The 16369-nt window shown below is 38.5% G+C and overlaps 1 protein-coding gene and 1 long non-coding RNA gene across 3 annotated transcripts in view; one reads left to right on the top strand and one right to left on the bottom strand.

Annotated features, from left to right (window-relative positions):
- LOC148370369 (sodium- and chloride-dependent creatine transporter 1-like) overlaps positions 1-16369 on the bottom strand; it is a 45633-nt gene that overhangs the window by 12675 nt on the left and 16589 nt on the right. For both annotated transcript variants that reach the window (XM_088332863.1, XM_088332865.1), the window contains 5 exons: positions 15548-15680; positions 6847-6981; positions 6567-6670; positions 2682-2806; positions 2474-2586 (listed from right to left, as the gene is read on the bottom strand). In XM_088332863.1, the coding sequence (XP_088188989.1) occupies positions 2474-2586; positions 2682-2806; positions 6567-6670; positions 6847-6981; positions 15548-15680 (610 nt within the window). The remainder of the gene's footprint in view (positions 1-2473; positions 2587-2681; positions 2807-6566; positions 6671-6846; positions 6982-15547; positions 15681-16369) is intronic.
- Positions 1-16369, top strand: part of LOC148370370 (uncharacterized) — a 53831-nt gene that overhangs the window by 26923 nt on the left and 10539 nt on the right. Inside the window, exons 3-6 of the long non-coding RNA XR_015850116.1 lie at positions 2486-2560; positions 2673-2833; positions 8593-8647; positions 8975-9822. This is a non-coding gene — a long non-coding RNA (uncharacterized LOC148370370). The remainder of the gene's footprint in view (positions 1-2485; positions 2561-2672; positions 2834-8592; positions 8648-8974; positions 9823-16369) is intronic.

Here is a 16369-nt window from a genome sequence, read left to right as displayed (position 1 = left end):
ACGCTTCAGAAGCTTGGCAATTTTAAGAGTGCTGCATCCCTCTGCAAGATATCTCACTATTTTTGACTTTTCAGAGCCTGTCAAGTCCCTCTTCTGACCCATTTTGCCAAAGGAAAGGAAGTTGCCTAATAATTATGCACACCTGATATAGGGTGTTGATGTCATTAGACCACACCCCTTCTCATTACAGAGATGCACATCACCTGATATGCTTAATTGGTAGTAGGCTTTCGAGCCTATACAGCTTGGAGTAAGACAACATGCATAAAGAGGATGATGTGGTCAAAATACTCATTTGCCTAATAATTCTGCACTCCCTGTAAATCAAGTTAACTACACTGTTTACGCTATCTCTTAATCACACACACGCTTTTCTACCACCGACAGAATCTCAATATTATGAGTGGCCTTGATTCACAGGCATATTGGGACTCAGGGGTTAGCAGAACTGCCGCTGAATACTCTGCTCTAACGTGATTCTTCCTGCTTAAGTGGCTCCCAGTTACCTATGGAATCAGAAGGCCCAGGGTGAGAAAGAGGAGCAGGAGAGAGGAAGAGTGAAGCTAGGCTGCATCTGAGCTTAAATAATACAGTTTTAGATATATTTATTTCTGCCCGCCGATTAAATAAAAATGCCAATACAGATATTCGTCAAATTTTCAAATATCGGTCCCCAAAATCGGCCCGCCAGATGATTGGTCGACCTCTATTCATAGTAATAACTTATCATTATAATTATATCCTTTAAACAAAGTAAGTACCGATCGATTGAATAAGTCAAGCTCTAGTGTCCAACACTACTGTAGTTTGTTACTGTGATTGTAAACAATTTAATTTGTGTGCGTTTTTTTTTTTCTCAATATAGCATCACTGTCATCTTTTTGTCTGTAATCCATATCAGTTCCCAGAAGCTGGAGTTTAACGCTTATGGGTATGTAAAAATGTTAGCCTAATAATATACATGTTTAGCCACTTCAGTAAACTGTATTCCAAAATAAAATCAGTCAAACATTAAATGGATTTTCCCTATTCCATTGGCACTGTAGTTCAATTTAATAACGTAACACTAATGCAGTAAATAAACTACAATTTAACCTTTAGATGATTGCTTTTAGGGGATCTGATTCCTCCAAAACTCATTTGTACAGGACATCCCATGTCATTCTCGTATCGCATTACCGATTACGATTGTCTAGGTCTCATTTGGAAACGTTTGTGCATATCACGAGAGTCACTTTCCCAAATTATCCTGCAAGGATAACAGCTGCAACGTCACATGATCCTCGCTGCACGGGCAAGAAACAAGGCCAACAATGAGTTAGCGTCAATGGACAGAAGGAGAACTGTGCCCATCAGACAAATCACAATTAATACACAGTACACCCTCAGGTTAAAATATGGATCCGTTTCGAGGTTGGATCCTAAAGGGAAATTACTGTGTAGCGGTGGATAGAAAACTATGCTAATTAGCTAATGTGTTACAAACCTTGAGGACCATGGATAATAACATTAAGATACGGTAAGTACGACTTAAGTGTAATAAATGTGTATGATGACAAAAAAATATAAAGGAAAAATGACATTTTATCTATTTTTGGTGCGAGGTGGCTTAAAAGTTAGTGGGTGGATTAAAATGAAAACTGATTTTAAAACTTCCATGTGCACCTCCTTTTGCAGCGAGGGTATCGAAATTGTGTGCCCTCTTCGTATTTCTTAATGAGTTGCAAGCTTTGCTTCAAAGGTTATCAAAAAGCAACCTAATCCTAACAATCATTATTAGTTTACTAAGCTAATTAATAGCAAACTAATTATGCATTTTCATTGAAAATCACAAAAATCATTTTTGTGTTAGAAATCCTTCGATTGATACAGATACAATTCTATTCATACCGAATTTGTAAAATTAAGTTATTAATGATCACTACTTTGACGTTGCAGTTTCTTTATAAATGTTAACAAAGTCTAGAAAACCACTCAGGAAAATAACGCCCAAATCTGAAAATCCTTTTTTATCCTTTCTGATATGACATTTTCAATCGTTGGCAGCTTTGTTAAGAATTTTCGCTTTAGCATCACTGTCAGTCTGGGGACCCAGGAAAAAAATACAGTATTTTGTTCCGGACCCCAAAAATCTTTACAAAAGACACATTCTCAACTGAAGAAGGGAAAAGAAAGGCATTGTGGAAGGTAATTTAGCCAATAGCATCACGGCAGTGACTCAAACCAATAGCAGACTAGCATCTTACAAGACATCGACCAATAGCGGACAGGAATTTAAGAGGCATAAGTTTTCATACGCACAAACACTGCAAAGTTTTGGAAACGCAAAATAATTTTTGGGTGATGTTATATAGGGAGGAAAATGCCATAAAGGTCTAGAAAATCATTTCAGTCCACACCATAAAATGATAAAAGGCAGAGAGCCGTATCCTGGGGCGGTCTGCAAAAGAAATCTCATTTCTAATCAACCTACCTGACTGTCCAGGCCCAGCACGAGTAACATGAAGAAGAAGAGTGCTGCCCAAAGTGGTGCCAGCGGCATCAGAGTCACCGCCTTCGGGTAAGCTATAAATGCCAGGCCTGGTCCTACGGTACCAAACATCGCCTCAGCATTTTGCAAGATAAAAAAGCAAAAACAAACAAAAAAAACATTTGTGTAATATTACTTCTAGGATACTCACCACTTTCCGCCACCTTGCTGATGTCCACGCCTTGCTCTGCCGCCATAAAGCCCAACACGGAGAAGACCACGAAGCCTGCGAAGAAGCTGGTGCCGCTGTTGATGAGGGCCAACACAAAGGCGTCCCTAAGGCCAGATAAAAAAGGGAAATGGGTGAGAAAAGCCGGCTGTTGCGGTCAAAGCAGCTTTTAGTCAGAATACTGAGTTTGTGACCCCTAAATTGAGTGAAACTAAGGGGCCGGTCACACAGCCGTTTGCGGCTGAATCACGGCTAAAATTTTGCGTTTTTTTTTTGCCCGTGGTTTCCCGGGGTGGAAAATGCGCAAAATTGGCTAACCCGCTGTTCATCGGTGGTATGCCCGCAAAACAGACGCCGGCGACTGTTCCGCTTCCTCATCGCGCCATTTCTGCGTCATTTTCTCGTGTGGACCACGCGTATAAAAGCTCCCGAGCCGGTGTTGTGCCCAAATCCGACTCCTACGCAACACCCACAACGCCCCGTCCCCTCGCGTGACTTTTTCATCCACGTTAACAAACGCAATTTGTAGAATACGATCGCACTTTATTGTTTAAATGAACGCGTTATATAGACTAGGATCTCCCAATTGTTATAATTAGCTCACTTTATAGTTTTAATAAGCGTTTGGGTGGGGGGGGTTAAGGGTGATTGTTCTATTTTCTTTATTCATTATCCATTATCGATCAGTTTATAATACGCTACAGAGCTTATGAGCCGGGACTCTTACTCTCAACCAAAAGGCGAAGCTAAGGTCCCAGAATTAAAGCATTGCTGCGAATGCACCGAAAGATTTATTCGAAATGAAGAGAAACTGACGGGGATCCATGTTCACCCCCTTGACGTCACGAGCACAAATGACGTGTGATCGGCAAATCGCGCTGTATATACGCGGAGAAAGGCGTTTGACTGTCACACGCGTAACACGCTAATTTCACGTAATAACACCGCGATACAGGCGCAGAACATGCTATTACCATGCTCCACCCGCTGAAATTTCCCGTCCTACCCATGTGTAACCATGCCCTGGCCGCGGCCAGAGCACGTCGTTCCGCGTCATTTCCACGTCTTTACTTCGTGTTGACCACGTGTGCGGCACGCGGTTTAACACGTGCTCAAACTTTTGAGCAGCTCAAAAGTTTTGAACGCGGCCAACCACGTGAAAATTTCCGACCGCGAGTAAAGCACTGCTCTATCTCGTCTATATGGCGGTCTCTAAACGTTCAACAGTGCCCAACAGCACCTGCTTCGCGGCCAGAAATTTCAGGCCGTGGTTCAGCCTCAATACGCTCGTGAAAGGCTGTGCACCCGCGCTCTGAAGAATTGAGCAGCGTAAAACATTTTTGCGCTGCCACCCGCGCGTGAATTTCCGACCTCGTGTTAAGCACCGCTGAATCTCGTCTGAATGGCGAACTCAATGCGTCCAATAGCGTCCGCCTCAAAGGCAGAAATTTCTGGCCGCGATTCAGCCGTAAATGTCTGTGTGACCGGCCCCTAAGCAAAGTTGTCTGTTTCAGAAAAGGCGGTTTAGTGTGAAGACTGAGTTTGTTTACCACAAAATGAAGGGAAACTCAGAATTTTACAAAGCAGGTTTAACAACAATACAGATTGTGTTAACTATAAAAAGAAGGAAACCACGACTTTTTCGTTTTACAAATAGGTTTAGTGGGAAAGCTGAGTTTGTTAACCCTAAGAAGGGTAACTTTGGATTGTCTATTTCACAAACAAGGTTGAAGTCAAGTCACCTTAATCAGTAAGTTCTTTTTCTTTCTTTTTTAATTTCTCTTTCTTTCTTTATTCCTTTTGCTGTTGCTCTCCTCCTCTGTTTTCTTTTCATTATTTTGCTTTTTCTTTCCAATTTTCTTTTCCTGTCTTTTTTGCTCTTGTTTCTCCATTTTAACCTTCTGTCTCTTTATTTTACTTTTTCTTTCTTTCTCTTACTTCATCTTTCAATTTTTTTTCCATTGCTTCATTATTTGTTCTCTTTCTCCCTGCCTACTGTGTCTTTCCAATTTCCTTTCACATTTGTTTCTTTCTTCCTTTCATTTTCTCACTGTCTCCCTTTACCAGCTCAGTAGCCTAGATGGTAGTGTGCCCGCTTTGAGACTGGGAGGTCGCTGGTTCGCGCCTCGGCCGAGTCATACCTAATTGGTATAATGGCGGCGCCCTCTGTTAGCTGCGGCTGCATCGACTCGCTACAACGGGTCAGGTGTATCGACATTTCGTTCTGTGTACATTGTTACAAAGAATGACAATACAAAGGAAATTATTATTATTATTATTATTCTCTCTTAATCTCTTTATGTATCCCTTTTTCTTTCCTGCTCTTTTTCTCTTTATTTCCATTTCCTATATTTACTTCTTTTTTTGTCTTTCATTCTGTCTCTTCTTCTCTTCACTTAACCTTTTGTTATCCTTTTTGCTCTTTCTACTTTTTAATATATTATTCTTTCTGTCTCTTCTTATCCACACTTAACCTTTTGCTCATCTCTCTCTCCTTCCTACCTTCCGTCCTTCTTTCCTTCCTTAATAGCTGAACTCACTCATATCTGCGTTCCTGAAACAGATTTTTTTATATTAGTGTTAAGCAACTCAGAAGTCAGAGTTAAACTAGTCAGAGTTAGAACCTCCTTTGTGAAACGAAGCCTTGATGATGTAACACAATAAGCAGGACACTTTTGTGTCCTATTGACAAGGAGAAAATCAGCCTGGACTGCGATGATGAATTGGGGATAATGTGGGGATAAATATAACCCTGCAAGCTACTGTTGTCCTTGCGCCGCCGAACGGGAAATATGACAGTGGCGAGTTTAGCTCAAGGTTTGAAAGGTTATGGGGTGAAAGTCCCAACGGCTACTTGCTGGATCTAAACATATCCCGACTCACATGCTCGTATAAATACTCAAGCCGTATCCTCAGATTCCCCCTCCTGTTTTAAAGCTAACGTCACCACGCTAGCAAAGACTGCCTGCCCATGATCCCCAACAGAGATCGCTATTAATTAAGGAGGTTCATTAATAAATGAGCTTGATTTGACAGGGAGCGGAACGTCCGGTCAAGTCTGGGTCTAAGAGCACTCGGGGGAATCCTAATGCGTGTGCGGAATCAAAACAAGCGTCAGGGTTTACAAAGCAACCAAGTGCATATCTACAGAACGCCAATTAAATGTTTGTTCTACCCTCATTTAGTGTTAAATACATTTTCGGTAGGCTAGTTTCACAATCAGAGCAGCATCTTAAAGGAAAAGACCTATGCCGACGTTTTTTTTTTCTTTCTTAATTTGAGTAAGACATTTTTTTCCTGCACATTTTACCAATTACTAATACTAATTATAAAATAATCATCATTTAAATATTATTTTCTCAAAATAGGTAACAAAACAATTAAATATATATCACATTAAACTCTCCACAATATAGTGATATTTTTTTGAAAAGTGAAAAATAACATTACTTTATATTCAAACATGTTACTTCAAACATCAAGATATAAAACTAATTTCTTGTGAAGCATCAACAATAGGTGGGACACAGTCATGAAGTGGAACACACTTTATTGGATATTTAAAAAAAATTTAACAAATAAAAAACGAATAAGTGATGTTGTGTCTCAATACTGACTGTACCTTTGTGTTGCTCCAGAGCTCCGGACATAACCCTCTCCAGGCAGATGAATAATATGTTGTTAAATTACCAATAATAATATTTATTAATATATATATATATATATATATATATATATATATATATATATATATATACAAAAACTCCCAGTTAAAAATTGAAGAAGAAAATAACACCTTAAATTCAACAAATGAATAATTTTATGAGAGTGAAGGTATTCCCGTAGAAATCGTCAACGTCTACTTACTGGTAACAGTTATTGTGGAAGCGATTGTAGCTTCCCAGCGCTGTCAGGGCACCCAGTCCGATGGCGTACGAGAAAAAAATTTGAGTGCCGGCATCAATCCAAACCTTCCGAAAAGTCGTAACAAAGTTTTAAAAGTTAGTTAAACCGTAAAATACAATTGTATTTATTGTCATTGATTAAACATCGCAGTGTACATTGTTTACAATAAGATTAAATGTGGCAGTCCAGGATAAATGTGTAATAAGCTAAAGAAAAATATTAGTTCAGGATCCATGTTTACCTGAGCTTCTCCTAGCTTAGACCAATCAGGCTTCAGGTAGTATATAATCCCATCCAAGGCTCCAGGAAGGGTGACACCATGGGCCAAAAGCACAACCAGAACGGCATATGGGAAGAGAGCCGTGAAGTAGACAATCTAGACGAAGAAGGAGAATAAGCAATATGAGTAGCAAATACGGGAGCATCGTCTCACTTTGTGTGTTGCTAAAGTTGAACTTGAGAACTATGTGTCGGAACTCACACGGTAAAACTTAACTTGATTTTGTCACATGAAATGGAATGCATCAAACATTTTGTAGCGACTAGAAACAGGCTAGTGCAGGGGTGGGACAACTTCTTCAGTTACGAGCCACATTAAGAAAAAAAATTGGCGGGGAAAAAAAAAGGATGGATCGATTTAATTTTTATATAGAGTCCCAATCTGATAACATGAGGAAAAAAGATACCCTATTTTTCTAATCATATCTATATATGAATACACATAAGGACATGTGCAGACGTTTCTATAACCGTTAAATTTGACTACAAGCCGCAATTTTCCCCCTAAGCTTTCAACCCCTGCGGCTAATGCAATGATGCGGGTAATTTATGCATTTTTTCTAACGGCAGGGGCGCTCGAGCAGTGAAGGTTAGAGCGACACGTGGAATATATGTGTCGAGGAAGACGCGAGACGGATGTAACTTCGCGCTTTGTGCATGGATAAAACTATCACGAACAAAGCCTCATTATGCAAAAAGATGAACTCCCAAATTGGGAATAATTTTAGGAGTCTCTATTTGTCATCGAACGGATTACAAGAAGCAACGTCCAACGGAGCAAAAATGTTTAAGGCGGATTCTTATTTATTTGTCCGCATTATCGTGTGTTTGAGTAAATATTTAACACGGTTGGATTCCATGGATTGTCCTTAAAGTTACTAAGCAATTTTCACCGACATTCAAAGAAGTTGAAGACAGCCAGGGGATGTACTTATGAATCACCGCGGCTTTATATTTTTTGGGTATCTTGTATATCCGAAGCCTGGTGGCCCACGGGGGGGGGGGGTTTAAGGGTTATTTATCTATCTTCGTTATTCATTATTCATTATCCGTTATCGGTCAGTTCATAATACGCTACAAAGCCTAGGAGCCGGGACACTTACTCTCAGCCAAAAGGCCAAGCTAAGGTCCTAGCCCTAAAGCCTTGTTGCGATCATTGCGAATGCCAAAAGGCAGTGCTGAATCCTAGCCGCAAACCTACTGGACGGAACGTTAAGGGGTTAAGGTACCGTGTATAGTACCGTCTTTCTTTGTGAGTATCGCATGTTTTAATGTGGGCACATGCGGCTTATAGTCAGGTGTGGATTATGTAGATGCAAACTGTTTTTTCCTTTGAAAAATGTTCTGGTTAGGGCTTATAATCAGGTGCGCTTTGTAGTCAGAATTTTACGGTGTATTGTTTTATTAATACACTGTTCCATCAAATCATTTTTGAAACAATCAGAATTAAAGCAGAGTAATCAATTATGCTCCTTTTAAAGAACAGTGTGTATTATTTGACCACTAAATGTCGTACTATTGTCTAGTGACTAAACCACTTCTCATTTTTTTGCCCAGCATCAAGATGGCGGACAATTATGTAATTTCCCTCTCAGTGAGCCTCATGTTGTATAGAATCAATCCAAATTTATCAACTTACAATTACTCTGTTCACCCAATGCGTTTTCTACCAGATGTTCATTTTTTTATTTGATGTCTGGCACCGCAGCTTGTCGGAGCCCGGTCACAAGTACAACAATTCCAGAAGTCACCATTATATTCAGGTACTATAAATACAGTCTTGCAGGAGATGGCACAATTGTAACGAATTTACGACTTTTTGGTCATAAGTAGGATATAACATGTAGATTTGTGCAATTATAATTGTAGTGCCTAGCAAAGGTATTGACACCACAAGAACGTTTTGTCATATTTCCACATTTCAGGCTTCAATCTTAAAGCTAAAAAACTGAAAATATTTTCTCAGAATCAACCACATGTGAGACCCAATCATGAAGTTGAAACAAATTATTGTAACATTTTATATTATTTTTACAACAACAAAACTTAAAAGTATGTGTTGCAATAATACTGGCCCCATTGTCTCCCAGCTCAGCCAACTACCCGCAGAAGTTCCCTGATGACTTCTGAATAATCCATTGTCTACATAAATGACTAACAATGACAAACAGAGTAGACCTGTATGTCCTTAAGTTTAAATGCACCTGCTATTTGATGGGCTCAGAGCAGAACAGACAGTATATGAAGACCAAAGAACACACCAGGATAAAGTAAGGAAAAGTTCAAAGCAGGAATGGGATACAATAAGATTTCCAACATTTACACAGCTTCCGGAGTACTGTGCGAGCAATATCAAAATGAAGAGAGCATAAAACCACTGCAAACCTAACAAGACCTGACTGTCCCTCTAAACTTTCGGGCCAATCAAGGAGAAAACTAATGAGGGAAGCAACCAAGAGGCCGATTATTACATTGGATGACCTGCAGGCATAGACAGCTGAGGCGGGACAATTTATGCATGAAAAATCTATTCGTCTTAAACTGCAAAATCTGCCTTTTATGGAAGAGTGACAAGAAGAAATCCCTTTCTGAAAGAATACCATAAAAGTCCCGTCTGGATGAAGCCGCATGGGAGACACAAATAATATGTGGAACAAGGTTCTCTGGTCAGATGAGACCAAAACTGAACTTTTTGGACTGAATGCAAAGTGTTACATTTGGCACAAGAGAATCACTGCACATCACCCAGAAAACATCATCTCCACAGTCAAACATGGTGGTGGCAGCATCTTGCTCTGGAGTTGCTTCTTCAACAAGGACTGGGAAGATTGTTAGAGTTGATGGGAAGATGGATGGAGCCAAATACAGGGTGATTCTGTCAGACCTGAGAATGGGGCGCAGATTCACCTTACAACAGGTCAACAACTCCAAACAAGAGGTAAAATTCACAATGAAATGGTTTAAAAATAATAATATCAAGGTATTAGAATTAGCAATCCAAAGTCTAGACCTCAATCATTTGGAGCATTTGTGGAAAGATCGGAAAAGTACTGTGTGCTAACGATTGCCATAAAACCTTAAAGAACTTGATCTGTTTTTGTAAGGAAGAATGGGCAAAGATGTGCAGAACTATGAGACATACCCATGTATTAGACATACATGTGGCTGTGATGGCAGCAAAAGGAAGTTCTAAAATGTGTTTAAGTCAAAGGAGGGCAATATTTTTGCACTACCTTTTAATTAATGTTTTATTAGTTATCACAATATAAAATGTTTTGAGCCTGAAGTATGGCAATATTTTTGCAAGGCACTGTATATACTGTATATATATATATATATATATATATATACATATGTATAATATCATACAATAAACCGATTAATATCATGTCCCAAGGGGTTTACTTTACAGAAAAATACCTGATTTAAAATTACTACGTTTAAATAAATGACACAATGCAGTACACCAGTGTTTCCCAACCATTTTTGAACCAAAGCACACTTTTTTGATTAAAAAAATCTTGAGGCACACAAAAATGAAAAATAAATTCCCAGCACAAATTTTATTTTTTTAATGTTTAAATTACCGTGATGCCTAAAATAAAATAAGTATTAGGTCTTATCTTTCTGGTCACTGTTTGTCTTTAAATATTTATTTTTGTTTGATATATTTTTAGTGAATAATTTTGCGATACATTTTTAATTTGACTATACTTTCAACTTTTATTTTATCTTGTATTTATCTACAAAAATGCGTCCTATTTTTTTTTTGTAAAGTAGGAAAGTGATTGAAATCATCAGAATTATGTGCAAAATGTTGCTTTACGTGATTTATTTTTTCTTTTAGCTGTACAATCTTAAGTAGCTTCATCAAACAATACAAGTCAAATATACTGTACCACCTCATGAGCAGATATGTATTATATATAATTTAAAAAAATAGCCATCTGATGCCACATCCTAATATGGATAAATGTTAGTTATTTGGCTGAACAGTAGAAGAAAGCAAATGTATTGTAGTTTTTTTTTAATTATTTTTTATTTTTGCAAATATAAGTAGTTTGGGCACACGAGACAAAGTTTCATGGCATACTGGTTGAAGAACACACCATTGCACATTGTTTCATGAAACATTTATTTCTATGTAAGAAGAGGCCATAAATTGACACTGGGGACAAGACTGGCACCAAAACCTAATTTTTCATTTGTAGTACTTGATAGGCGTATATGGCCTGCAAACTGTAGTTTGCCCACCCCTGGGCTAGCGTTCAACAGTGTGCTCTATCTGTTATGGTCAGAAACTGCACCAAAGTATATTTAGATCACTTTGATGAAGCAATTACCTTCTTTGTAAATACTCAAGTCTCCTCGCTGTAGATGTGTAATGGGCCCTGTCAAGTTACTTTGAAGAAAAGGTAGCCTGTAAAATGGAAAGCCAGACAATTTGTAAACCTCCTGCAATAGCAGGGGTTTTGGCAGACCTTTTCAAACCTGGAAACCTCGGTAACAAGTCTCAGCTAAATCGGGACAAGAGAAAGTCAAGCGCTAAACGCACATATTTGGGGGAGGGTGGGGAGTGAGACCTCTATCCGAATTGAAAATATCTATGAGGTGGAACGTTGCTAATCGGCTTACAGCAGGTTAGCTGGTTCAATTTCTTTTTTTGCCTTGCCTTTTAAGATCTGGGATCTGTATGCATGAGACCAAAACTAGACAAATCCTTGTCCTTTGCTCCTTGTCGATATATTAAAATGAGGCTGTGGATTTGATCTATGATGGGTTTAGTCTAGTATGGGGGACCAAAAATGCATCTACTAACCAACTAAGTAGGGATGCACGATAGCTGTGTTTTTTTCCCCAAACGATACAGATGATAAAATCCTTCCACTACACCGCAATTATTTGTGTTTTTTTTTGTTTTTGTTTACAATTACAATAACATTCATCTTTATGTCTCCAAAAGTAGTCTTGGAGAGACTAGAGCTTGACTTTATCAATCGATCACTCAATACTTTTGTGTGTCATGAATAATTAAAATGACAATATATTGTTCCATTTACTTCCAGTGGGGCAAATGAGTATTTAGTCAACCATTAATTGTGAAAGTTTTCCCAGTTGAAAACATTAGAGAAGCCTGTAATTGGCAACATGGGTAAACCTCAACCATGAGACAGAATGTAAAGAAAAAAAAATCGGATAATCATATTGTTAGATTTTTAAAGAGTTTTTTTTTTGATATCCTGGTGGAAAATAAGTATTTGGTCAATACCCAAACTTCATCTTCATGCTTCGTAAAATACCCTTTGTTGGCAATAGCAGAGGCTGATTCTTTTTTTGTAACTCTTCACAAGCTTTTCACAAAGTGTTGCAAGTATTTTGGCCCGTTCCTCTATGCAGATCTCTAGAGCAGTGATGTTTTGGTGCTGTCACAGACTTTCAACTCCATCGACAGATTTTATATGGGGTTGAGATTTGGAGACTGGCCAGGCCACTCCAGGACCTTGAAATACTTCTTACAAAGCCACTCCTTGTTGCCCTGGCTGTGTGCTTTGGGATCATTATAATGCCCTTGCTGATGGAAGGAGATTTTCACTCAAAATCTTTCGATACATTGCCGCATTCATTTTTTCTTATACACATATCAGTCGTCCTAGTCCCTTTGCAGAAAAACAATCCCAAAGCATTATGTTTTCACCATCATACTTTACACTGGTTGTTGTGTTCTTCGGATGCAATTCAGTATTCTTTCTCTTCCAGACACCTGTGTTTCTACCAAAAAGTTCAATTTTGGTTTCATTTGACCATAAATAACGCTTTCTCCGGGTCCTCTTATGGATCATCCAAATGTTCTCTAGCGAACTGCAGACAGGCCTAGATGCTTACTGGCTTCAGCAGGTGGACACATCTGAAAGTGCAGGATTTGAGTGCCTAGCAGTGGATTGTGTTACTTATAGTAAAAAGCCTTTGTAACTCTGCTCTCAACTCTCTGGAGGTCATTCACTAGGTCCCTCGTGTGGTTCTGGGATTCTTGCTCACCGTTCTTGTTATCGTTTTGACACCACGGGGTGAGATCTTGCATGAAGCCCCAGATCGAGGGAGATAATCAGTGGTCTTGTATGTTTTCCATTTTCTAATAATTGCTCTCACAGTTGATTTTTTTTACCTTTTGCAGAATTTGTCTTCCCCGCCTTGTTAAAACAGGTGCTATCAATATAGGTACCAAGTGGAGTCTCGTTAGGCTTCGGTTGAAGAAGTTAGACCTCTTTGATAGCCCAAAATCTTGCTTGTTATAGAATAGAATAGAATTTACTTTTATTGTCATTCTTTGTAACCATGCACACAGAACGAAATGTCGATACACCTGAGCCGTACAGTTGGACTGTAGCGAGCCGATGCAGCCGGAGCCAAACAGGGCGCCGCCATTTTAGGCCCAACTGCTGTGTTGGGAGTCATTAGGTGACCAAACCACCCAATTCCAACCCTTAATGCCAAGCGCTAAGCAGGGAGGCAATGAGTACCAATGTTGTAAGTCTTAGGTATGACTCGGCCGAGGCTTGAACCAGCGACCTCCCAGTCTGAGCGGGCGCCCTACCATCTAGGCTACCGAGCTGGTTTTTGGCCCGTTCCTCTATGCAGATCTCTAAAGCAGTGATATTTTGGTGCTGTCACAGTATTTAGGTGACCAGATACTCATTTTCCACTCTAATTTGGAAATGAATTCTTTAAAAATCAAAGGACGTTATTTTCTGTTTTTTTCTCCACATTCTGTCTCTTATGGTTGAGGTTTACCCATGTTGACAATTACATGCCTCTGTAATATGTTCAACTAGGATAGCCTGCACAATTGGTGGTTGACTAGATACTTATTTAACCCACTATATATGCAGAAAGTCAAAAACATTATGGGTGTATTTGTGATGTGAAAATATGTCACTTATAAACATTATACCACTGGTACAATACTGAATGTCACACATGCCTTGGCTACAAAAAAAGATCACTCATCCTTATTAAATGCTACATTGAAAAAATGTAACATTTGGCCAATTACAACTATAGAGGTCCAGAAGCAAATTTATGGCCGCAAAAACGTGCTTAATGAGTACGAAACATTCAAATATGTACACTAAACTCTGCTTATGTCTAGTATGGAAAGGTAACATATTGGGCCGCCATTGAGAAACTTGTTTGTTACATTTTTGTCAAAGAACTGTCAATCTTATTGCAAAAACACACGCAGAAGTGGTACGGGAAAAAACCCCGGATAAAATTATTAAAGTTCAGATGCCCATAGAATCACAATTTGCCTGAAGCATGCGTTTGATTATGGCTGAACCCTCCGGTGCCTCATGCACATTATGACGAGGTAGAGAGGCGACACGACCAAGTTGTGCGACTACTTGTTTTGAAAACGTAAAAATATATTAATATGGGCGAGAAATGTTTTTATTCTCATCTTGGTCAAGCTCTACTGTACCTCATACACATTGCAAAGAGGTAGATAAGGACCATATTCTGCTACTACTACAAGTCAAGCTCTCCCCAGTCCGAATTTTTCCTACAGGTTGTGTTGTCTGATTGAATATCATAAAATGGTGTCAAGTGAGTAGTTATTGACTTTATTTTTTAAATTTCTTTTATTGGCCTGATAACCGTGACGTCATATTTGGCTGTTATCAATCCAATAAATACAATTTGAAAGGTTTCGTGCATCCCTATAAATAACTCACTAACTTAGAAACATAATTCTAAGAATACAAAGCATTATCAAATTTAATAGAAACATCAGTCTATATACACATTAATAAAAGTAAAAACAACAAAATACAGTCTTTTAGAACCGTGTATTACCATATTAATTAAACATATTGAAAAATAATTTTCTGGCAAAAAATGATACATATACACCTACAAAATAATATAATAGGTAAACCACTAAAATATGTGCATAGATGTGCACATAAATAAAATTAACAATGACAAAAAATAGTGAAAAAAATTGAATCAATAGAATCAAATCCATAAATTAATCAGTCACTTGAACTATTCTTTTTTTCATTTCATTTATTTATTTAGTTTATTTAATGATTTTATGTATTTCTTTTCTGTTGTTTCCTTCATCATTTAATCCCCTATTTTTTTTACCTTTTTTTAATTCATGTATTTTCCACAGCAAATCTTCTGGGTGTGAAAATATTATTCAGACAAAGGGGCAGTTTTAAGTGTTTTTGTATAGTTTCAATCTTGTTGATTTTCCATTGAATTCTTTTTTTTTTACATGTTGCTCTTTTAATTACCATTCATTGTGTTTAATTATCCAATGTATTTCAACATCTATTTTTCTTTTCTCTCTTTCTTATTTATTAATTTGAAATTTTGGTCCTCTATAGTTAAAACATAACACTCGTTGCAAAGAGGGGGAGGGTCACCGTATATTTATAAACTGACCGAAGCAGCAAACTGCACATTTTTTGTGATTAAACAACCTGAAGCTAAGCAAAAGAATGTGATTGAGTCGAGACGCTGATCCTCTCGCTACGCCAAAGCTGATTGGGGGTGGGATCAAGGGGTCAAAATGCCAGGATTATTCCGATAACTTTCAGGTAACCGCAACAAATTCAGCTTCAGACAAAGAACGAAACGCAAATCGAGATGCAACCTACCTTGCCGGTAGATTTGACCCCCTTCCACATGCAGAAGTAAACTATGACCCAGGTGGCGAAGAGACACAGCACCATTTCGTAGCTGATGTGGCCTGGATCATTGATGCCGCTGGAGAGGCGAAGAACTTTGCGTCTAGAAAGACAACAAAGGCTTGTCATGCAGTTTTGAAGTCCAAGTTGGAAAAAAAATCACCTGTACAAAATATTACCTGGCGTGGCGAACATAAGAAAAAAGTTGTGATACATGCTAAAAAAGAACCAGTATAAGGCATAGCATTCGGACTATAGAGTGCACCTGATTATAAGCCGCACCCAGAAAATATTTAGAGGAAAAAACATTTTGTACTTTCATAACCGCACCTCACTTTAAGCCGCATGTTCCCACATTGAAACTTGAGAAATGTACAAAGAAAGACGGTACACAGAAAGAGATTTAATTATATACGGTACCTTAACCCCTTAGCCTTCCGACAGCCCGTCGGTGGGCCGCCAAACATTTGATCAAAAAGTAAGTGTACAATGTTGGAAAGCTTAAACTCTGGGGATTCGAGATATGCTGATCATTTCAAAATATACTTATCAAAGGAACATCACGATCAGTCTGAAACAAGATAACCAAAAACTATAAAGCTGAGGTGACTCATCAGTACGTCCCCTGGCCGTCTTTAACTTCTTTTGAATGTCTGCGAAAATGGCTTCGGTCCATCAAGGACAATCCATAGAATCTAATTGAGTAAAATATTTACTCTAAAACACACACAATGCGGACAGATACATAGGAATCCGCCTTAAATATTTCTACTTCGTTGGACGTTGCTTCTT

Source organism: Urocampus carinirostris, chromosome 3 (assembly GCF_059441175.1).
Source record: "Urocampus carinirostris isolate Australia breed hairy pipefish chromosome 3, RoL_Ucar_1.0, whole genome shotgun sequence".
Classification (NCBI taxonomy): Eukaryota; Metazoa; Chordata; class Actinopteri; order Syngnathiformes; family Syngnathidae; genus Urocampus; species Urocampus carinirostris.
The sequence above is the reverse complement of the archived record's forward strand: the minus strand, read 5'-3'. Positions and strand labels throughout refer to the sequence as shown.